General features: G+C 27.1%; 1 protein-coding gene across 1 annotated transcript in view; it reads left to right on the forward strand.

Moving 5' to 3' along the window:
• LOC129981299 (calcitonin gene-related peptide type 1 receptor-like) overlaps positions 1 to 24,873 on the forward strand; it is a 314,682-nt gene that overhangs the window by 253,906 nt on the left and 35,903 nt on the right. The window contains exons 9-12 of the mRNA XM_056092074.1: positions 5,303 to 5,453; positions 10,028 to 10,178; positions 19,425 to 19,485; positions 22,628 to 22,694. Coding sequence (XP_055948049.1) covers positions 5,303 to 5,453; positions 10,028 to 10,178; positions 19,425 to 19,485; positions 22,628 to 22,694 — 430 coding nt within the window. The remainder of the gene's footprint in view (positions 1 to 5,302; positions 5,454 to 10,027; positions 10,179 to 19,424; positions 19,486 to 22,627; positions 22,695 to 24,873) is intronic.

The raw sequence follows: 24,873 nt of genomic DNA on the forward strand, positions 1-24,873 counted from the left end.
AAGAAGGACCGTCGTGTGTGTGTGTGTGTGTGTGTGTGTGTGTGTGTGTGTGTGTGTGTGTGTGTGTGTGTGTGTGTGTGTGTATGTGTGTGTGTGTATGTATGTGCGCGTGCATGTGCGTGTGCGTGTGTGTTTTAGTTTTAGCATGTAAATAGCATACAGAAACTATGTAGAAAATATAATACATGGACAAAATCTATAAGGAAACTAGAAAGAAGGACCGTCAGCATTCTTAATAATACTGGGTTTATAAAATCAATATTATGTCTTGTAAATTTTGGAAAAGAATTACATTTTATTGTGCAATAATAAAGTTTATTGTTTTCCATTTTTAATTAATAAAAATGCAACACTTTCTTTTTAAAAATAAAACTCTTTTTCTTACTCCATCAGGGGTGCAAGATGGGATTAATCTTCTAACAAAAATGGGCTTATTCTCCTGTATATGTCAATGCTATCGCTGATGAATGCCTTGCTTAGTAGGCAGCGTCATTAAAATGAATGTTAGAATAATTAATCACAATAAATATACCATACAACATCATCCAAATTAAGTCATCTCATGTTTATCTTTAAATTATTCGTATTTCAGTCGATTCCAGATCCCATCCTTCTAGATTACAGTTCCTTTCATACGTTTGAAAATCTCTATTAGTAAACAAACGATAAAGTATGGTTTAACTAGAGCTGGTTACTATTACAACTCTCCCCATAAAAAATTCCAATCTGGCATCTCCGACAAATTAATGGGTAATTGCTGTGCTTCGCTAGAATAATCGATAAGGACTATACTTTTTCCTACTATTCATAAAATGACATATTTCAATACAAAAGTGTAATGGTCCAAATAAAATATTTAAAAGAAATTGGATCACTTTTTTGAAAAACTTCCCCAAAAGCTAAAAGACTCAATCAGGTTGGTTGCTTTTTACACAAAAGTGTTTTTCTCCATCTTTAATATCCAGTCATTCCTCTTTTAATATTCAGCCTTCTTCTAATGGTCACTAGCAACTATCTCATTCCGCATAACTTTATCTTATCATTGAATGATTTTTTTTCTAGAATGAAATTGATATAATGATTCAGTTTTAAGATATGTGACTAAGTACGAAATACTTTATATTCAAAAATTTTAGAAAATAGTTATAGTTTCGAAAGTTTGCATAAAAAGGAATGAAAAAAAAACATCCATGAGCCAAAATATAATAGGTAAGAGGCGAAAGGTTTTTTTTTGTGGGGGGGGGGGCTGAAGGGGGATAAAAAGCAAAAATCTTCTAGTTTTGAGATTTATGAACTGATTTGCTTAACATTTCGCAATAGCTCAAGTATAAGATATCTGCTTTTTAAGCTATACTTCTGATAACTTAAAAAATACATTATCTAGTTTCTGAACTAAGAAATAAGCTTTAATTCTATTCAGTCTTTAAATACTGGAGTTCAACTGATAAATAACACGAAATTTTAATTTTTTTTCGCATTATGAAACACTAAAACTACTATAAAATACTTTTAAAGGAATAAAATACTTATTCTCTAGTTCAGGAATTGCAGAGCAAATTGAAAAATTATTATACCAAATTGGAGCAAAAACTATGCTTTAGATTTTAATTTATGAAGTTCTATCAAAGATTAGAATTTGAGAAAATAGAATCTAATTATGTAAAATAGCATTAAAACGCATATAAATGAAAATATATAAATCAGGATAACTTCCCAAAAAATAGACATAGATACAACATTCTAATGCTTTTATAAAGAAAATAGTTCAAACATTAAGAATATTAAATAAAACAAATCTCATAATTTCTAAAAAAAATTAACGTAATTATATTCCTCAAAAGGTTGGTTATCTAGTTTTTTTTTAAGTAGCCTTCAACAGTGATATAATTGTTCAAGTAATTACAAAAAGGGATATCAGAAATCACACCCGTAAATTTTATGATAAATATAACTTAAAAAATGAAATTGAAAATATAAATCTTTTAGGCTTTTCGAAACCCTGACAGAGATATTTCTGAGAAGAAAGAATTCCATGTTGTTTCCAGGCACATTAGACGAAACAAACAATCGATGCATGGCGGAAAATGTCTGTTTGTTTTGGAAATTCGTTTACATTTTGTTTGTGGCTATACCGCCTTTGAATTTTATACTCTTTGTTATCATACACTCATGTTGGTTTGTAAAATTTACCCTAAGGGTTGTCAAAAATCAATTTAGTCCCATTGTGGAGTTGAATTGGATTAAATTTTGAATGGAGTTTGAATGGGATTTTGCTTAGAGCACGTATTTCTAAAGAAAATATTGTTTCAGGAGAATGTTGGACTTCTTCGAGAATATTTCCTTAATAGAATAAACGGAATATTTACCATAAATTTGCTTGCTTTCTTCTTATGAATGACAAAAAATTTATTTTATTTACTTTTCACAAATCCCCATAACAGTTGCAGGTCATTTGTACAGTCATATTATTCTTTTAAATAAGTATATTAGAGTTTTAACTTTAAAGGAAAGGCAGATCGATAATTTTGATTTTTTTAAACCAAAATAAAATGAAAACTGAAATTATAAAAAGAAATAAGATGTTTTGTAATAAATAATATAAAAAGTAAAGTATTTTAACATGTGGAATTGATTATTAACTGGTTTAGTAAAAAAAAGAAAGTAGAATTAATAGTAGAAAAAAATAAAAATAGAAATTGAACATTTAACGTAAAGAATTATTGCAATTTCCAACATGAAAATAAAATTTTTTGCTTGCAGTTGTGTGCAGGATATTAAGTATTCCTTAATAATGACATATCTCAGTCACGAGTAACATTTTCCAGTGGTGATTATTTGTATTATATGCAACTGCAGGGCAAAAGCATGCAACTTTGTATAGGCAATGGAGTTCATTTTGTACTACAATTAATTTAATTTTGTAAATATTACAATTAATGTAATATTTGGCCATTTTTTAACTTCAATAAGAATAAATAAATGCATCATTATTTTCTCATTCCACTATTTTAATATAATATCCGTATTTTCTCCGAAATATGCAATGAAATAATATCTCAAATGTTATTCTGATTTATGAAAAATTGGTTCAAGTCAAAAGATTTACCTATTAATACTTGTACAAGATAGAAGTGGGAATTTTGTGGACACATAGGTGAATATAAAATAAATATGTTTCTAATTGACATTTTTTACTCTGAAGATACCGTATAAAAATATAATTTATTTATTTATTCATTTTTGTTTTCAACCAACACAAAAATCAAAGTATATTCGCACAATTGTCCATCCTTTTTAATTAATCCTTGTAAATGAAGACTATGCTTATGTACAATACTTAAAGAAACAAACCATTGCTCCACTTCTCTTTCCTAATACTTTGTATATGAAAAATAAAAAAAAATCATTTTAATTGAATTTAATGCATGCAAAAATCATGGTTGCGATGTTTGTTTATATTATCTTACGGTAAATATTTTCATCACAAAATTTTGCTTCACTTATATTAATTTCGAATTATCTAATAATTAAACAATAATATAAACTAATTATTACCTATTTCTATTAATTTGAAAAAAATTTTATTAGTTAAAAAAAAAAAACTCTTATTCACCGAGAATTATTTTTTTAATCAAAATATTGTAATAAGTATTCAGTTTAAATTTTTTTTATTAAATTTCTAATTATTTACGTGTTATTTATGTTCTCTCTAATTTAAACACGTGTGCTTGAAAAAAATAAAAAAAATAAAAGTCTCGAATTGTAAGCTTAGCATTTTTACAGACAATGAAAAAGTATTAGCGTCTAAAAATTATTATTTTAAAAAGAACAATTATGTTTTTTAAATGGATAAATACACAAGTGGAGACATTAATTATTATTAATGGTTAAAGACTTTACGAGAGTTCGACTTTCTTTTTTAAATAGCAAAAGATTACCCTAACAAATTTATTCACGTATTGAAAAGAGACTCTCTTCCTCTTGTGAGCTGATTACACATTTCATCGACAATAAAAATTTTAAATGAGCTACAAAAACTGTAATCTGAAACGGATTTCACCGGAAGACAGCTTTACTTTTTCGCTAACGAGACGAATAAAATTTGATAGTGTTCATTTTATATGCGTTGATCGCTTTAAGGTTCGTTCCCTAGTGTGTGAAGGGACTTTTTTTTTCAGATAAGCACATTTATTTGTATGTAAGATCATTAAAGATTCAGACTTAAATGGATTTTATTTTAAATTCACATGTTTATATTCGCGATTTTTTCTTGCAAGCATTTTTTAGCCATTAATTCCAAATTTTAAAAACAACTTTTTCTAGGAACAAGCATAATATTGATAACGCTCAAAAGCTTAATATTGTAGGCAAAATGAAGATTAACTCTAGTAAGCAGCTCTAAATTATATTTTTTAAGCAGCTCTTTTATATTTTTAACCAACAATATTTACACACGAAACTATAAGACTACAAAAAAAAATGTGTCTTGTGTCAACTTTATTTTTTGATATCAAATTGAAGATAAAGAATTTTTTTCTGGAAAATTTTATTGAAGAAGCCCAAAATGTGAACTCATGTTCCATATTCTAGAAAATCTTGTGAAGTATTATGAATATTTTTAAGAATCTGACTTATAACTACTCATTTTACTTAAAATATTTAGAAAACCAATCTTCTCTTCGAAGGGTTTTTTTAAATACAAATATTTTTAAATATATTTAAATACGAATCACATACTGATTACATACGAACATTTTTCAATATTACCTACATATGAACTGGTCATTTAAATAAAAAAAAACATTAATTCACTTATTTTAATATGTAATTCGTAACAATCTGTTATATCACAGCATTCATTTTACAGTTTATCTATCGTTACTTATATTTTTGAACTTTCGCTCTATTTTACCTTGATAAAGTCGGGCCCGAAATAGCACTACATGACATTGTCAGCATAAGAGCTGACAGATAAAAGCTCTAATAGTTATAAAAAATGTTTCTTTTAAATGTGTAAAATCGTGTTTTTTCAGGAAGCACACCTATATAGTTAAACTTCAAAAGCAAAACCTTTTCTAATATAAAATTTGACGAAATGTGTTTATATATATAGAAGAATTGCTCGTTTAAATATATAAGAGACTTATTTTTTAATTTCAGCATATATTTCAAGAACATATGCAGCTGTAAATTTCAGATTCAGGAAGGCTATTCAGATGATTAATTCCAAAAAATTCATGTAGGCATATAAGTGCTTATTTTTTCACCTGGAAATTGTTTGAACTTATTCTTTTATTCGCAGGCAGTTACAAGTTCATCGAATCTCCATGCACAAGAATCTGTTCATGTCCCTTTTTCTGAATGGATTTGTGGTCATTCTTTTCAAATCCATCGTAATCTTGGACGAGCTCAAGAGATCCGCGACATATGAGACTATTATGGACAGAAATGGAGTACGTATTTTTTCTGTGTGTTTATGTTTAATATTAACTTTTGAGTACAAATTATCCAACTTATTTATTACATTATTTTTTATCTTCTGATAAGAGAAGAAAAATACGAAAATATGAAATCCGATTTCAAGTGTGAGAACTGCATGATCGAGTATAATTAAAGCAAGGATTCTCAATTTGGCAATTCATTTCACATGGCCCAGTGATTCATTTCTGCATCATTACCATTTTTTTGCAATTAATTTTGTAGAGTTTATATACTAAACCCTTAAATTATTGACTATTGAGGAAGGAAGGATTTTTGTGAAGAAATTTAAATTAAATATTAAATTAAAGAAGTAATTTTAAACAAATAGTGATATTTTTAATTAAATATTAAAAATGATAAAAAAAGTCGTCATTATTAGCAGATAGATAATTTCACTTATTCTTTTTTCTTTGAATGCAATTAATTTTTTAATTTATTGATAAAATAAAAAACTTCAGTCGAAATTATTTTTTTTAACTATTTTTCGTTCCTAATTCGTATTTTTACAATTGTATGCAAATCTTGTAAAAAACTAAGATGTAGTATATTGTATAAACAATATGAATAATATTTTAATTCTTAAATTGAACAAAGGGATACTAAAACTGTGGTTATTTTTATATAGAAACGATGTTTTCAAAAATGCGCTTTATAAAAAATGTTTTATTGTACTTTCCATAATATTTGAGAAAATAGATGCAAGTAATAGACTATTGTAATTTTAAGCCTTCTGTCTATAGAATATTTTTGCGGTGACACAATTTTTTTTTTTTTAATTTCTGGATACTCAAATTTTCTTCATCTTATGACAACATTTACTGAATAAGCAACCTATTATTTTGAATGTCTAGCTTAGATTCAAAATTTAAAAAAAATCGTTTTCCAAAGGAATATATACTGTTTCAAAATCAGATGCTAATCATGCAGTCTAAATAAACTAAAATAATTTATTGATGAAAAATATATGAAAATGATGACAGAAAGTAAAATCAATCATTTTGTCCATATCTATTAACTCACATATTAGCCTAACATTAAGTACGAACAATCTTTCTTATCAATTGAGCATATTTTGAGTTCCATCTTTAAGCTAATTGGTAGTTCTTACTAATCTTTTCAGCCATTCTCATATGTTTTTAAGATGCGAGGTATAAAAAAGTGTCAGTTTCAATCATATTCGCCTAAGATCAGAAATGCTTTTTCTCTCAGATTGCCAATGTCCAAGTGAAAATGGTTCTTCCTTTCTTTTTCTTTTAATTTTTAATTATATGTTTAGAATTAAACATAGTTATAATTATTTATAACAAACTTAATTTGACATTGTGAATGAAAATCATTTTCAAATTGTAAATAATTATACAAAATCTCCAGGGGAAATACATGCACTTTTTTTTAGCTTTGGCCTCCGGGAAGCAGACACAGCAGAAAAAAAAAGGATGTAATCTGAGGCATCCCCGCTTTACATTTATAGTGCTTGGCGACGAGTTAAATAATAATTCTCAAGTTCTATTGACTGAATTAAAAAAAATAACTAAATGTTTCACAAAACGTAAAATTGCCATAGAAAATCTTCATTTTTTACAATCATTGCGATATATTATCTTAAAACCTATTAACTACAAATTATTGCAAAAACTAAGCCAAAGCTATAAAACTGGTATGGACACTTAATGTGTTGATCAAAATTCAATGATAAAACATTCTAGGAAATCAAAAAATAGATGATACTTAATTTTTATTCCCTTCTTTAAAATGGCGCTATTGTAGCAAATAGGAAAATTTCTATGAAATAAACGTACCGGAAAGAATTACTTAAGATTCCGTTCTCTAATTTAATTCCAAATCTTTGGTATTAGAATAAGCCGAAATTCATTTAAAATTCAGGGAAATATGATTACTTATACTAATGCAATTGTAAAAATTGTCTTCGGTTTCATTGAAATATTAAGATATGCGACGTGATTCGAAATTGTATTTGGAAGCAAAGAAATAGGAAACATAAAACTTTTTTTGAAGTTCGAATTTTCTTAAGCCTGTATTTCAACATTCTGAGCATTATATAAAGCTGTCGAAAGAACTTTGTTGCTATTCTTTATTTAATTTATTTTGTCGTGGGAGCCTTAGCAAATAGCAAACAGTCCTACCTCTTGACTTCGAAAAAAAAGTCACTAGAATAAATTTATTAAATTAATTTTGAGACGACGAAATATTCTGAGGAATTCGAATTTATTTGCATTAATATTTTCTCTCACCATCTCTCCTTAAAGTGCATTTGTGAACGGAATGAACTCCCAGTTGAATACAAAAAAAAGAAAAAAAAATTAAAGCATTTTGGTTCGCAGCTTTCTGTCCTTTCTTCTTTTTCCTTATGAAGTGTTTCATTCGATTTCACATAACTCTTAATTTGTGTCTAGATTCAAAAGAACTTCATTAAATTTTATTGTTATTCCAAATATTTAATATTAGAATAAACCAAAATACATCTGAAGAACGCATTATGTATTTCCAATGAGGCTTCGCAGAGTTCGACTGAAGATGATAAAATTTTATTCTGATATTTGAATTAGTTCAATTAGCGAATAATCGGTATCAGTAGCCAATTTTCGCCAAATGTAAGGATGTATAATATTAACCTATTTATATTTTTTTAATTTTTTTGGTACAAGACCTTGCGATAAAAATTTCAATTGATTCTTCATACATTATCACTTAAAATTTTATTTTATTTCTTTTAAACATTATTAAATAAAAAATACTTAAAACTACATTTTATTTCTTTTCATGATAAAATATTTGAACTTGCCGAATTAAAAATAAATGAAAGAATTCATGTATAAACTGTCTTCTACAAAATTGTTACTATGAAAAATTAAAGCTCTATTCTTAAATTTATTAAATCACTGAGAATGCTTAAATAAAACATTTATTAAAAATTTATTGAATTCCTTTTATTCCTCAATTTACTGCAAATATCTTATCCCTTTTTAGGACCATTTTGGCATACTTCTAATAAAAATAGAGAGAGAAAAATGTTTAGACAATAAATAAAGAATGTCCTTTCAAGGTTATCAAACTCTGGACTACCAGATTCGTCACTTGATGTACATAAAAAAAATTAATAAATGCGTTTAATTTTAATGAGAATTAATCTCGGATAATCATCTGATCGCCAAAGGCGATTAGTTAAAAATATTATTAAAGAAAGGATTGTGAAAAAATTTTCTTGTACTTACAACAGTCCTAAGTAATGACGGAGTTTTGTCTCGTACTGGAATGAGGGGACTACAGTCAATTAGAAGATGTTATTAACCTACTTGCCAATGTATAATATTTTTGTAATATATTAATATATAATAATTTTGCAAGAATTACACATTTTTCGAATTAGAAAATATTAGTATAGTATTAACACTTCATTGAGTCTAATTAGTTACTTCTTAATTTCACGCTGTTATTTGTTATTTAATGTATACATAAACACCTTATTCTTAAATAATATTTTGTACAAAAGTGACTGCTGTTCAGTCGTATATAATATACAATGGAACCTCACTTAACGAATATAAATCGCCCCGAACTTTAGTCGCTAAGCAAAACAATTTTTTCCATAGGAAATCTATTTAAAACAGAACAATGCGTTCCATTACAAAAAACAAAAAAAAAAATGAACAAATATATAAAAATGTAATTTATCATTTATAATGTGTTTTTTATTTACAAGAAAGTTGGCTAAAAACATTTGTCTTTGGTGTATGACGGAAATGAGACGCTTTAAATGAATTTGTATCACGTATATTACCGCCTTATAAGGAAGCTTTTACTCAACCTGCGATGCTATAATTTCCCATTCCTTGAACATTTCCCTTATTTCTCTTGAAGGTTGTTGCTCTGTTGAGTCTTCTATTTCCTGTTCAGTTGATCAAATCTTCTCCTCAACTTTTTATTGTGACACAGAATCCAATTCCATAAACTCTTCAATAATTTTGGTTATGTTCTTCCACTAGCACATCGGCGTCTTTATTATCCACATTTAGCCTCCAAATCTCTGTCACAGACAGAATCTCGTCAACTAAGGTTAACTCTTTCTCAAAGATCTTGGAGTCGCGTGCGGCAACACTATCTAACAAAAAGAAATTTCCATGTGGATACCATGCCTTTCTTCAAACAAGTACTCAATACAAACAGGTATAAGCCAATCTAGCATGTGACGTCATTGCGTCTCATCGGCACTCGTTCAGCAAAACATCGCTCCTTAAGAGAGTCACATTTTTACTTTTTGTTTTGCCATAATACAAGAAGGTTTGAAGGTGTAAATAAATAAGAGTGTTTATATTTTTACTAAATTACTAAAATGAAAAATTGCTTAAACTAAATCATATATCTTAGAATGCAGGTTAAATATATGTTTTAATTTGAGATTAACTTCATCAACTTATTAAAAGCGAACCACATATTGTACACAGAAATATTAACACAAATAATTAAATCTATGTTAGCTCAAATATATACTTAAATTGTAATTAATTTATTCAATTTTTTCCCTTAGGACGGATGCAAAATCCTATTCATTCTGACAAAGTACTTTCGAATGACTAACTACATGTGGATGTTTTGCGAAGGTTTCTATCTTCACAAGCTGATAGCTGCCGCATTTGCAGAGCAAAAGAGCCTCCTTATGTTCTACATAATAGGATGGGGTAAGTAATATTTTAGCTAGAATTTTGTAATTTTTAAATAATTAATTTACTGTTCCTAATTTCGTGTAGCAGAATATAACAATAGAGTTGATCAAGATGGCGTTGAAGTAGTATGATAAATATAATTGTGAATAATACATAACGGTAAGTATGTTATCACGCCTGGCCTTTTTTATCTTCTTTATATGAAGAATGCAAAGGTAAAGTATTATAATTGTCAAAAAATTCAACTCGAGATTTCGACGAATGTCCATATTTCAGATATCCCTGAATTATAAAACCATGTATTTTTTTATTATGTCTCTATTTCTCTGGAAACACGATAACTTTAAAACGCTTTAAACTAGAGAAATGAAATCTGATATGTGATCGATACATAAAATTCTGTCCTATCCTGTACGAAATTCATCATCGGCATATATAAAAAATCTGTATGTCTACCTGTTTTCTGTCACCGAATGCGACTGAATACAATTTAGCATCTAAAAAATAGCATAAATATGTAAGAACTATATATAATACAAATATATAATATTTTGAGTTAAATCTGACCGTGGGGTGACTTTCTGTCTGCTCATTCGCAATATAATTACTATAACTTAAAAATGCAATAATTTCATAAATATTTTTATAATATATAAATATATTTATATATATTTTTATATATATAAATATAATTTCATAAATAATTTTAAATCACTTAAGAAATCTTGTTACTAAAATAATTACTCTTTATCAAATTTTATACAAATATATAATATTTTTAATTAAATATGACCACGGGGTGACTCTCTGCCTGCTCATTTGCAATATAAATACAATTACTTAAAAATGCAATAATTTCAACTATTAAATCAATTAAGAAAGCGCTATGTATTAAATTTTAGTTTTTGAAAAAAGTCGTCTAAAATGCATATGCAATTTTCTTCACAGCTACGAATAAAAATAAAACGCTCATGTGTGAGACTGAAAATAAAAATTGGAGCACCCCTGCCATTCACTATCTTTCTTAAATCCCACAATTTTTATGAGCTTTGGAGGAGTTGAAATTACATTTTCATGAAGGTGTATGCGAAAGAACCTCTTGGAGACTACGTCCACTGCTTTTTCTTGATAAATACGAAATAAAGTCCAAAGTCGAAATGTCTCGCCCAATTCGAATGTCACTATGAAATACCAATGATTGTGGTGTCATTTCTTTTTACTATTACTCAAAATGAGTGACAATGATCGCATAAATAGCTCGACATTCTAGCAATAAAAGCAAAATAAAATAAAATATATTGCAATTTCTTTTGCCATCATTTTACCCATGACATTGGTATCAATTCAGCTTTCAAAACATGTGTCTGTCTTTCTGTAATTTTAATTTTTTTTTCAATGCAAATTTTTCAAATGCTTTCAAGTGATAAAATTCGTAGAAGTTACGTGTACATACGTCAGTTTAAGAATTTAAAATATGTTTAGTTTTGACTAAGTTAGTTTACTTTTTGTTATTTCTACTTTCACATTTTTTTGTGTCTTTAGAATAATTGAATCAATACATATTACATTATAGTCACTTAAGAAATATAATTGCGCATACCCAGAATAAATTACTGGAGAAGGTATTTCTGTACCTTCTACTGTCATTTAATATTACCTGTACTTCAACAAGACATGAAAATAATTCCAAAATTAAATTGGATCTGTGCATTTGATGCATGTCGCATAAACATGAATTAGCATGATTCCATTAAAAAATATTCAAATTGGTTCTGACATTTTTTTTCCTCTTATTTTCAAGTTAAGCTCCGAAATCCGCATATTTTCTTTTTTACATGACAAGTCTGCTGAAATAATTCTGAAAGATAATACGAAATTATATTTTAATATACAAGGGTATTAAAGTCATTGATTTGATTTTGCAAAGATGGTTAAATGATAATAACCATCGTCCTTTAATATATTATAATAATTTATTTTATATAAGATAAGACATTTTTTCCAATTTAAACATTATTATATTTCCATATATTTGACTTCTTAAATAAGAAAGAGAAAAATATAACAGCTGACATAAGAACTAATATTCTTACATTCTGATCCAGAATGGGTCGAAAGTTTTCAAATGAATGCTATTTTTAAATCCGTGCAAATAAAATTCAATTCTTAATCAAATGCAGCATTTAGACAATCTATGCCTATGTCTCACTCATGTACAGTTTTTGTTGATATGTTCATGCTTTTTATTATTAGCATGATTTTTGAAATTTTATACTATTATAATCTTATCCCTGCAGTGGGTCTCTTATCCCTGCAGTGCAAAAAGCCTTAACTCGTTTTCCCTATTAAAATACATATAATCTTTTAGAGAAAAATAAGCCACTATGCCAAACATGAAATTATAATAACTTTAATTTTTTCACCAACTATAAAATATTTATTCTTCAATAAATATTGTGTTATTAGGAGAAAAAAATATATTCTAGATACAGGTAATTATTTCAAAATCTTCATTAAATTTATTCTATTTTTTGCTATGCTTAGATCCTACTGCCTAGATTTCGGATAGATTTTATTTACTAGGCAGTACAATTATTAATTTTTTCATTTAGTATTAAAAGATTATAAAAATTTTATAAGATTACTACATTGGTTTGAAATTTCAGTTTCTTTCTTTCATAAGCATTAAACTTCAAGGTAAAACATAAATTATTTTCTTTTCAATGATTTATTAGTTTTTTCGGTCATAAAATAATCTTAACTGCTTATCAGTTTATATATATATATATATATATATATATGATGAAAATTCTTTTTTCTTAACAAATAAAACTGTGTCATTTTAAACTCATATCAATAAAAATTTAAATAATTTATTACTTATTGATTTGTTCTTAAATCAAACATCATAAATTTGATTAAATTTTCTCTTTAAATATTGGAATTCTGGATATAATTTACTGTATGCATAGTAATGTTGAATTTTGAATAACTAATTGGTTTAACACTTTTATTCAAATTTCAATTAACTCTCATATATAAACGTATTATGTTATTTAGTATTAGGCCCTTTTCCTTTAATATATTTCTCTAGAATAATAAATGTTAAAATGAATGTTAAAGCAAAGTCATAAAATGTAAGTAACGTTTATAAGATAGAATATATTATCACAATACACTTTATTTGCAAAACAAATGTGTCATTTTTAGATATTGAACAAAAATAGAACAAATTGGTTATGCATGGGAAATTTAAAATTAATTTATAATCTTACAAGAAAGGTTATTTAAATTCAGTTCATTAGAAAATTTATTTTTGTTTTTCTAATTTGTAAATAATCTCAAGCGCTTACGTTATTTTTTGCAAAATGTATGAATACTTATTTTTACATTTTAATTCCTGAAAAATGAACAAAAAAAGTTTATTTTGTTACTTCTTGATTAAGGAACTAAAATCACTTTTTCTTTAAATGAAATTCTGAAAATAACATTTTCTTATGCAAAAGTTTAGCAAAAGTTATTGTCTAAGCAATTTCATCTTGTATAGTTGAGGCCTTAAAAGTTAAATTAAGTGAGAAGCTTTTGGAGGGGAAACGAAGTATTAGGTAAAGATAAAAGCTCAATTTAATGTTTTATTTCTTTCACAGGCTCACGCAATTTCGATTGTTAAGTGCTGTAAGTTATTTATATGCAAATCAACACTCTCCTCGTTTTAAAGCCTAGAAAAAGAAAACAAGAAAACAAAAGGATTGAATTCCTTTTTTATTAAAAATTATTCTTATGTTCATATCAGTATGAAACAACTTCAATGGCACTCAAAATAATTTAGTAAAAAAAAAAGCTAAAGCTAATCATTATAAATAAATGGAAAGTTTTACGAAGCATAGAAAACAAAATTGAAAATGGTCATCTGAATTCATATCCTCTGCCAAGTACATAATTGGTTATTTTACTCAAAGTAATTTAGAAATATATGGCTGATTACCATTTAGTAATTAGGTTACTTCTAAATGTGGCGACGAAGATAAAGACGTTTAGATCAGTTTTTACTAAAGACAGCAGTAAATTTGCAAGAAAGAGTTGTTCTAGAATGAGTAGTTATAAATTTATCCTAACTGATTTAACGCCGTATTGCTATACTGCTCTTTGGGCAGGCACGTTTACAATCACCATCTTGCAAGCTGTTGAACAGATCCTTGGCTCCCAAACTCTTCAACCAGTCTTCTTTGCTCATGTGAGTTATCACAGCAGCTACGGTCTTGACGTTCTTCTTGCCACCTCGGCTCACAAGCTCCTTACACAAAGTTTCCTGGATGCATTCATCTTCCTCCAGTGCCTTGGTTGCGAAATCCATAACATTCTCCACCGTATTGGCGAGAAATTCCCGATCTGTCAGGGCACGACCCATCTTGCTGGAAGCGATGGTTGTTACCATGCTTGGCATGTTGGCTCCACTTTGGAAATATTTGATGATAACTGGAGCCACAGAAAACAGAATAATGGACAACGGAATAATAGAAGCTATCAGAGCTGGCTTGTGATCCATCAGTTTGCTGAGAAATCCTTTCTCCTCTTTCTTTGGAACACCATTCAGTTTATTCATCAAATCCATCATCATTATCTTTTCTGCTTTCTGATCCGGGACAGGAGATGGCAAGCCTTTCAATCCAGGGTATCCGTAAGGTGCTCCTTTATAACCTCCATAAAATGGCAAACCTACTGGAGGTTTTGGAGCATATCCTTTGTCATAGTTAGGGAATGAATATCTCTCATCACCACGTGGTGGCACAGGACCGTCTTCCTCTTTGAAATCCATATTATCTGATTGATCGCTATCGCTGTTGAAACTGCCTGCATCATAATAGTTATCGAAATTTCGACCTCTCCGTAGCTTAATTTCATCCGAAACCGTTTTGTTGAGACTCTGATCCTCAGCAGAGACGCAGCTGACCGCCACCCATAAGATTAAAGTGAAGAAATGCATTTTGCTGTGGTGAGGATGTCTTTGCTGTAGCTCGAAGTGACGTTTTACCGAACACATCTCAGCTTATATACTAAAGCGATAACACTCAGGTCAAATATTTTGCATTATAAAATACCCCATCATAAAAGCCCACCTTGGCCTAAATAGATGAGTCCATGTTTTCTTTTGAAAGGTATAAAAAATGGTGTGAGATAACTCGAGCATTTACCCACGCTCTGCTGGTTGCAGTGTTGACATTTTGTTACCGACCGTGACTTTCATGCTTAAGTCATGAAGCATCCTCTTTTTCTCACTTTTTTGCATCTAAACTGTCGCATAAAATGACATTCCGGATGTTTGAAGAAATATTCAAATTTTATATCTTATTGAGATGAGATTTCAATTTTTTTCTAGCATCATACATTTATTAATGTTTTATGATTTTAACTGCTTAATATAGGAATTAAATTGTTTTGTAGCATCCTCAAGTTTATTTTTAAAGAATTAAAATCTTTTTTAGCATTTTAAAAAAAGGGAAATTTTAAAATTAAATAAATTCTGAAATTCTGTTTTTATCGAAACTTTTCCCGGTTTATTTTTTTTTTTTCAATATTTGCTGTGTTGTTACAATTTTCCCAAATGATTGCTGTTTCCAATATCATTTTTACCAATATTGGAAATTGCGAGTTCATTTTTAATTGATTCTATTACAAAGGAATAAAATAAACTAAATTATAAAATTGATTCTATAATTAACAAATAATGACATTTTTAAAAACTTTAACACTTAATATTCAGGTCTAACCAGATATGTTTATATTAATACAAATAATACTTTTCAATTAAATAAATTTCAATTAAAATAAACATGGAAAAATTGATATAATTTGCATTTCTTTAGTATTTTTGGCATTATGAATTCCCTATTGCAAAATAATAAATATATTCTATAATATTCTAAGAAACTCTAAAGTAGTGATAAATTCTAAATGTAATAATTTTATGGAAGATTTGTATTAGTAACACGGAGAAAAAGTATGTGAGGTAACTTTAAAGCATGTTTTTAATATCGTTACAATTAAATTTTAAATGAAGATATCAATAAACTTTTGTCAGGAAATATTTAATACAAGAAAGATTATGACTATGCTTTAATAATTCCTAGTAGTTATAATACAATAAATATTCGATAAAATTTAAAATAATTTAAAATATTTTAATGCTATTATAATTAATAACTTCAAAAAAATTTATTTTTCAATATTAATTTGAGTTTCTGAATATCATTAAAGATTTTCCTTATTTCATTTGTAGATATTTTTAAAAAATTATTTGTGTTAAAAATATTTTTCTATATCAAGCTCAGAAAGCTCTCAAATTTCAGTGTTGTGGAACTTTTTGCCCAAAATAAAAAATTAATTTGATCAATTAAAATTGTTGAGGCTGAAATAACAGTTAATCCTTCAATATATTAGGACCCATAGTAAGCATATTCACAGGTGTAGGCTTTCGGAAAATATTAGCAGGAACAAAATGCTCCATGGAATGTCATAACGCATTCTGGCATTCCATACAGAAGCATTCTGACATTCATTCTGCAAGTTGTTATGCTAATATACAGTCAAGTATCCATTAAATCTATATAGATAAACTGATGAAATTTTCTATTTCAAAACTTATTGCATATTTTGTTTCATCAAAGTAAATAATATGTTATTAAATTTATACTAAATTACCAACAATAAAGTGATAAATTTGATTTTTCATTTAAACATTTTCATATATTGTTTAAAATTTTAAATATGAGGTTACTAAATTGTACATTTGTAGTGACATAAATTTTGGAAAAAATAAATGAGGATATGAAAGCAAAATTCTATAGTTCTGAATTTGAGAAAATAAAAGATCGGATTCCTATTTGTATTAGAATCATAATTATTCCTGAATAAATAATATTCTTTATTCGTTTAATAGTTCTACTGCCCTACTAATTTTTTAACACATAATTAGTTTGAATGCAAATTCTAGAGAATTTAACCACTATGTTGTGAAAATATAAAGTGTAAAGATCACATAAATATTATCTCTTTCTCTATTTATCTCTGTTTGGCTCTTAATATATTTGCCAGAACTTTATTAAAATGTAATTGAAAGAAAGTTCTTGAATCCTTAAATCGATTTTAGCAAAAAGGAAAGAAACTAGCTTACTATTGAACAAAAAAACCCAGGAAAGTTGAATTAAGCAGATTAGAAATAAATAAAGGATAAAATACTACATTAATTTGAATCAAAAACAGCCTTGTTTTTAGATATTTAAGCGTTCCAAAGCACATACTTTTTACTCACAATTAACAAAAAAAAATTTAAAGCATCAAAGATATCACAAATATTTCAAAGTAATCTGTACTTACATAAGTTCGAAATATTTTAGCCTGCATTTATTTGGCGTTTTGATATTTATCTGAGTAAATATAATAATACTAATATTTCAAATATACTAAACAATATACAGGGTGTTTATAAAGTCCCGGACCCATTTTGATGTTTAATAACTCATAAAATAATAAAGATATAAACACACTTATGACATTTATTGATGGAATAACTCGTATATTTTCCTTTTCAGGTTTGAATATTTTTACTTTTGTAAATATCGTCTGCGCGTGTGGTTAATTTCAGATAATTTCATTTTCCAGTCTAAATATCTGTACTTTTCTAAATATTGTCTGCTTATTAATTGCATTTTTCTCTCCTTTGTTTTTGTCAACTATTGCAATGTTATGTTTACTTTTGATGTGTTTGTTCTATGTAGTACTTCTGTATGTGATGTTTTATTCGAGCGGATATTAAGGAGAATGCATACACCACAAGAGAAAGCACAGATTTTATGGTGGTTCATAGAAATGAAATCGATAGTGCAAGCACAGAGAAATTTCAGAAGAATTTACCAAAAAGATCCTCCATCCAAAAACAGCATCTTGCGGTAGAAAAAGAATTTTCTAGAAATTGGAAGTATCGAAGATAAGAAACGTTCCAGACGTCCTTGCACAAGTGATTTTGATGTTGAGCGCTGTCAGAGAGACATTTTTACACAATCCTAGAATATCTGTGAGATCAGCGGCAACAGAATTGGATATGCGAATTTCGACGGTGTACAAGGTTATTAAGAAAAAATTAAGACTGCATGCATACAAAGTTCAAATTGTTCAAGTTTTGGAACCGAACGATAGACCTAGGAGGATGGCCTTTGCAACAGATATGCTAAGGAGGATAGAAGATGCTGCTGATTTTCTGAAGAGCATAATGTTCTCCGATGAAGCATCCTTTCATGTTTCTGGCATTGTTAATCGCCATAATGTGCGCAAATGGCTATGTGGATGCCGACATGCTTGTCGCTACCTGGCGTGAAATTGACTATGGACTTGATATTCTCCGTGCGACGAAGGGGGCACACGTGGAAGTTCATTGACAAGGGTCATGAAACTTTTTGAGTCTATTTAACCATTTATGTTATTAATTTAAATCTGTCTTTATTATTTTATGAGTTATTAAACATCAAAATGGGTCCGGGACTTTATAAACACCCTGTATGTTTAATAGTAAAATTCTTTATTTAGTAAAATTTAATATATATAAACAATATACTTTTTCAGAAATATATATTTAAATATGAAAAATCCCAACGTTTCATAAGTAACGTAAGTAACTTATCATTGTAATGTTTTATTTTTGTATATATATATAAAAAATATTTTCACTTATAAATCACGAAAAAAATCATCGAAAGATTAATGGTTTTCTTAATGACTAATTCAAATTTATATTCTATTACTATTTATTTCAATAATGAAAATTTAATTGAATGTTTATATTAATATGAAAAGAAATATTACGTTTCCTCTAATTTAATGCAAAATAAAAAAAGGATATTTTTTAAACACCTAAAATGTTTCTATTAAACGAACAGATATATATACTAGAAAAAATTAACTATCACTATTGATATAAATGTTCATATAGATGTTATTAGCTTATGTGTGACTTGATTAATAAATGATATTAAAGGTAACAGTATGCATGTTTTTAAAAGGTATTAAAAATAATTACATTACATTTTTAATCTATGTTTACAATAACTGGTGTATCATATGTCATAAAGCATAATACGCTATCAAAATTTACACTTGTTTGCATAGAGACTAAATAATATATTTTATTATGCCTTTCTTTTAGAGTTAGTTATCAATTAATTATTCAAGTTTTTAAATCCTCATCAACTTTATGATCTTTCGTTTCAGTAATGCCTATTATCCCAGTGAGTGTTTACGCCATACTGAGGAAAACAACTGAAGATCATAAGTAATGCATTTCAATATCTTTATAGTTGAATTATATATTTCAATATCTTTTAGCTTGAATTTAATATTCTTACTTTCATTAAAATTTCAATCAGTTATGCAGATGAAATATGAATATTACATGCCCAAAACAGTACTGTCTAAAAATAAACATATATCACTCGTTTACAGATGATGATAATGATAATATCTTTCATATGATTTCTTTTTTTTGTGTATAAAAATTAAAATTTAATTAAAAGGACTTACTGAATGTTTATCTAGGCATTGCTTATATTAGTATGTTTTAATATCTTAAAAGCTTTTCCATGTACATATATTGAATTCTGTGTATTTAAGTTTGTGTTTAGATTTCGGATATAAAATATCTCAATATAGTTTAATACATTTTCAAACCTTTTTCTCCATAAATTCAGCACGGATGGTTTCTGGCATGTTGTTAGAGTGATTCAATTTATAACATTTTATGGATTTTTCTGAAAACGTCCATAAAGAAAAAAAAATTCATTGATTGATGCTTACCCTTTTTAATCCCATTCTTTGATATTTGTAAAATGGTGTGCGATGAAAAGTTGAATTAAATAGTCGATTTAACAGATTTTACCGAATTCCATCTGAAAATCAATATTAAATTCATCATTTCTTTCTTTGATTGCAATATAAGATATTTTGGCATTTTATTATAAGAGTTATTAAAGTGAAATTGCATTTTGATCAATTTTTATCTTTCATATTTATTTCATGATTATTTTGACTCATGAGCTAATGCTTAAGCTAATATTGAAAAACTAACTAATATTAATTTATTAGTTAGCTAATATTGAAATTAAAATTATTAAGCTAATATTGAAATTAAATATTAGCTAATATTGAAATTAAAATTATTATTTTTTTAATAATTTTAAAAAATTAACACACAATATATTTCACAATATTGAATTTTTAAATGTTTAATAAGCTAATATTGAGCTAAGGTAATATTGAAAGCTAAAAAAATGTAAGCTGATATTGAAACTTTAAAAATTGATTGATAAAAAAAAATTCCTTTTTTTCCCTTCTTATTATTCCTAACTTCAGTAAGTAAACATATTTACCCAAAATTTAAACAATAATACTTGTGGGTTAGTGCTAGTTTCAATTACCTAACCTACAAATTTGGATGCCTAATTTAAAATATGCTAGAGCTAAGAAAACAAGGTTTAAGTTAAAGAAAATTTAATTACAACATATTTACAAGACTTTGTACAATTGCGAGATTACTGAAAAAACGCTTAAAGATTCATTCAGAATCGTTCCGGTCGCGGCAGCGTTTTTGTTTTTCTTTTTTCTCTTCTTGCTTCGCGAGCTTAAGCGTGTAGAGAGCGTGCGCATGAGACTGAAGGAGTCGTTAATTTGCATACTTGCCGAGATCAAAAATAACCACAAAGCGGCACTATCAATTTGATTTGGACCTCGTGGCAAATGTCAGTTTTTAGTTGCACGTTGTAGTACCGCTACATACTTATTAAATAATTTTAATTCAAAAACAAATCTTACTATTTGTACTTTTACTATTTTTCTGAATTCATATTTTTTTTCTTCACTTAGATTTGTATAAAGAAAAAAATTTCCTTGTTTTCTACTTTCACAATATTACTATTTTGCTCATAAATTTTCTTAACATTTTATTTAAATAATCCATTTAAGTTTAACCGTTAATCTCAGATTACAGGTGCTTATAAACCATTTACAAATCAAAAATAATTTCTCTTTCATTAAAACTGGATTTGTCATTTTTTTAATCATTAAAAATAATCCAACATAGACTAAATTTAAACATTTGTTTGTGCATAAATAATGACGATAACTATCATTATAAAAATACCACTTTATTTCCTCAATTTCAATAAATTTCTTATGTAGATTAACTAATAAGTAGAAAGAATGGATTATAAAAAATACAAAATTCGGCTAATGCTATACAAATTATGTTTTAAGAAAATGAGTATAAATGTGTGTTACTTTTTTTAAAAAATGTTTTTTTTTCAAAAGGACTAAAATGCGAATAATTAATACTAATTATTAGTTGTCTAAAATAAAGCATAAAACGAAAAGAATACAAAGTATTTTTTTTTAAATAATCATGTTGAAATAAAATATTATCTAACCAGTTTTGAAATGAAATAAAATAAAATATTTATTTTTAATCATAAAAACGCATGGTGAAACGCGTTAAAGACAATCAAAATAAACTAAAATGTGGGTTGAGCATTTATTTTTGATTTTCCCACTCATTTTTAGAGTGAAACCCGTGTTAGATAAGAATTTATGTGAGGAAATATCTCATTATGTTTTTAGTTCTTTCTTATCTCCGCTTTTAATAAATGAATCATATCAAAGTAACAAAAAAGTAATTTTTATAACACTGTTTCCACCACTGATGGCAATGGTGGTTAGTGGTGGTTTCTAATTAGTTAAAAAGGTGTTTAAGGTGGCTAGAATATTAGGGAAGACACTGAAATGTCGATTAAAAGGCCTAGTTTCCAAACAAATGAACTTATAAAACAATGTACTATTTACTTTAGAGTCTTAAAGTAATATTAATATTTTGTCAAATATAATTTAAACGATTAATATATGCTTCATTTTATTCATTATGTTATTACAAAATTAAAAACCACCGAGCGATAGCTTAAAAATATCGTGTGTCAGCTGATAGTCGTAGGTCATAATTTAAAAAAACCATTGATAAAAATATTAGAATAAAAACTTATATAAGTTTTTATTCTAATATTTTAGGTCTTTTTTCTTTTTTTTTTTGTCTTTATTATATATATATATATATATATATATATATATATTTGCTTATTTCCCAATTGCATGGATATTTTTGATTAGAATATGATTTTCTTAATTCTAAAATTTTCGTGCGTATGATAAGCTAAATATGATAGCATTAAAATTGAATGGTATAATATTTATAGAAAACTATTAACTAACAAAAAATTAAATGCTCAAACTGAGCAAAAAGAGTCAATTCTTACAATTGCATAAAAAACAATGCGTAACTATTAAGTTTCTTCCTTACTTATTTTAATGAGATTAAATGAAATAAAATAATTAATTATCTTTTGAAAAGAGTGATTTATTTTCATTTTTCCTAGATGTTGGGCATTTCCAGTGGAGAGCTACGAGTGGATTATGAATGGACCGAATATGACAAGTTTACTGGTAATCATATTTCTTCCTTCATAAAAATACCATCTTTCATAAATTAATTACATTTGCCTCTTTCATCTTTAAGAGTGACATTTAGTACAGTCTAAGAGTTTTGGAAAAATTCTCTTAGAAACTCTGAAATTAAATTAAATTAAACCAATTAGATTAGAAGAATTTATTTCGAAGAATACGTCGCCTGTTTTATAAGCCAGGAATTAAGAAAAAAATAAGCAGCAGCTCAATTTCATGTGTTGTTTTCAATTTATTTCCCTTTATACTATCAAATCGCTTTTTTTATTATTTCTTTGGGGGGAACTAAATAATCCTTCTAGGGAGACCTATATTTAAGATTTCGTTTAATTGAATTTTAATTTACTTTTAAAGTGACATCAAAATCTCTTTCAGACTGTGCAACAAAAAATTCGTTTCTTCGAATTTGGCTGCAATTTATCATCAGGATAAGATTCATTCATTTAAATAATGAAATTCTTTATACATATTTAAGAAAAAAACTAACTTTCTCCTTTGAAACTGACTTCTGTTTTCGTTCCTTTCAATAATGATATCAATTAAATGGCTAAATAACTTTTAAAGATTGCTAAATTACAATTATGTGTTAAAAAGTGCGTATATTTCAATTAAAAGTTTAATTTTCATATATTAAAACCTTATCGTGTCTGTCTGACCTTCCTTTAAACCTTTCTTCAAACCTTATCGTGTATGTCTGCATCTTTTACTATTCATTAAAACAAACTGATTCCAGCCCTTAGCTTCTGTAGAAATCGAGTTTTTAAGCTCGCTTCAGATTTTTAAGCAACTAATTTCATAATGGCAAAATTGGCAAAAGTTGTATTTAATGTTAAGAGAAGCCTGATTAGTGATTAACCAATTATATTGAAAAAAATTTTTTATTTTCTTTAAACAAGATCATATTAATAAAATTAGCATGAATAGAATAATATTCTGTTTTTGTAAGTCGGTATACAGCATTGAGAACAATAGTTCTGATTATCCAAAAAAAAGAAAAAAGAAATGCAATTTATTCAATTAATGGAAATTAGGAATTTAGTTCAATAGTCGAAAAAACCCCATGAAAAATAACATTACAAATCATAATTAAAACATTTTTAAATTCTTTTTGAAGCGTAAGAAAAAATTGCAAACAATCATGTTATCTCTGAGAACATATATGTTTGAAATTTTAAAAACGTAAATGATGTAAATATTGATTTATATATATCGCAAAAAAAAACGCTCACAAGATTGATTAATTATTTAAAGTTCTAATTTATAATTGTTCGTAAAAAGAATAATTTGAAACTATTCAATTTACAAAATATTTCCATTTACAAAATACAGCAGCATCATTGTTATACATTTCGCATTCTGCAATCTTTATTTGCAAGTTATCATCATGTACATTTCTAATAAATGAGACTCGAGGTCACATCTGATATTCAATTTGTTGGTTAAAATTTAAAATACTGTAAACAAATTTTTTTGAAGTTTACATTCTCATCCTTAAAGTGATATTTTTACCAAATTTTGTACCTCTATATTCTCACAATATAATCTATAAAATACCATCAATCAAAATTCCTATAGCAGTTCCTTCAGATAGTCATGACAAACTGCAAACAGCACTTCTAATGTGTGAACTGAAATTGTATCTGTGTAGTGAATAGAATTAATTTCCATTTAGGCAAATCTATGAAACATATGCATATATTTTATACTGAATGCATGAGTAAAAAGTAATATTCAGTCGTATTATCTCTCAAGAAACATCATTTTGTGTTCTATCTTATATTTTTTCATGTATTAAAATGAGATTTTCCACAAACGAATGATCTTTAGGACAAGAAACGTGAAACTAGTAGAACGGAGAAATATCATTAATTTATTGGCGTGTCTGCCAATTGAATCATTCGGGGGAAATGAATTAATGCCTTTATTAACAATTAGTTTCACTTAGCTTTTGAAAAATAACATCATTCTTAGTAGAGAAAATATATTTATCCATAGAAAAATATGGATTTCCTAAATTTAATTCGGATATTTGCAATCTTAAGATTAACTTCATATCATAATGAAGCCAAATCATTTAAATTAATAATGAACATTAGAAAGTGACAAAGCATTAATAAATAGATCGTTATAAAAAACAAAATGTAAATGCTTTAGAGCTTAT

Source organism: Argiope bruennichi, chromosome 8 (genome assembly GCF_947563725.1).
Source record: "Argiope bruennichi chromosome 8, qqArgBrue1.1, whole genome shotgun sequence".
Lineage (NCBI taxonomy): Eukaryota > Metazoa > Arthropoda > Arachnida > Araneae > Araneidae > Argiope > Argiope bruennichi.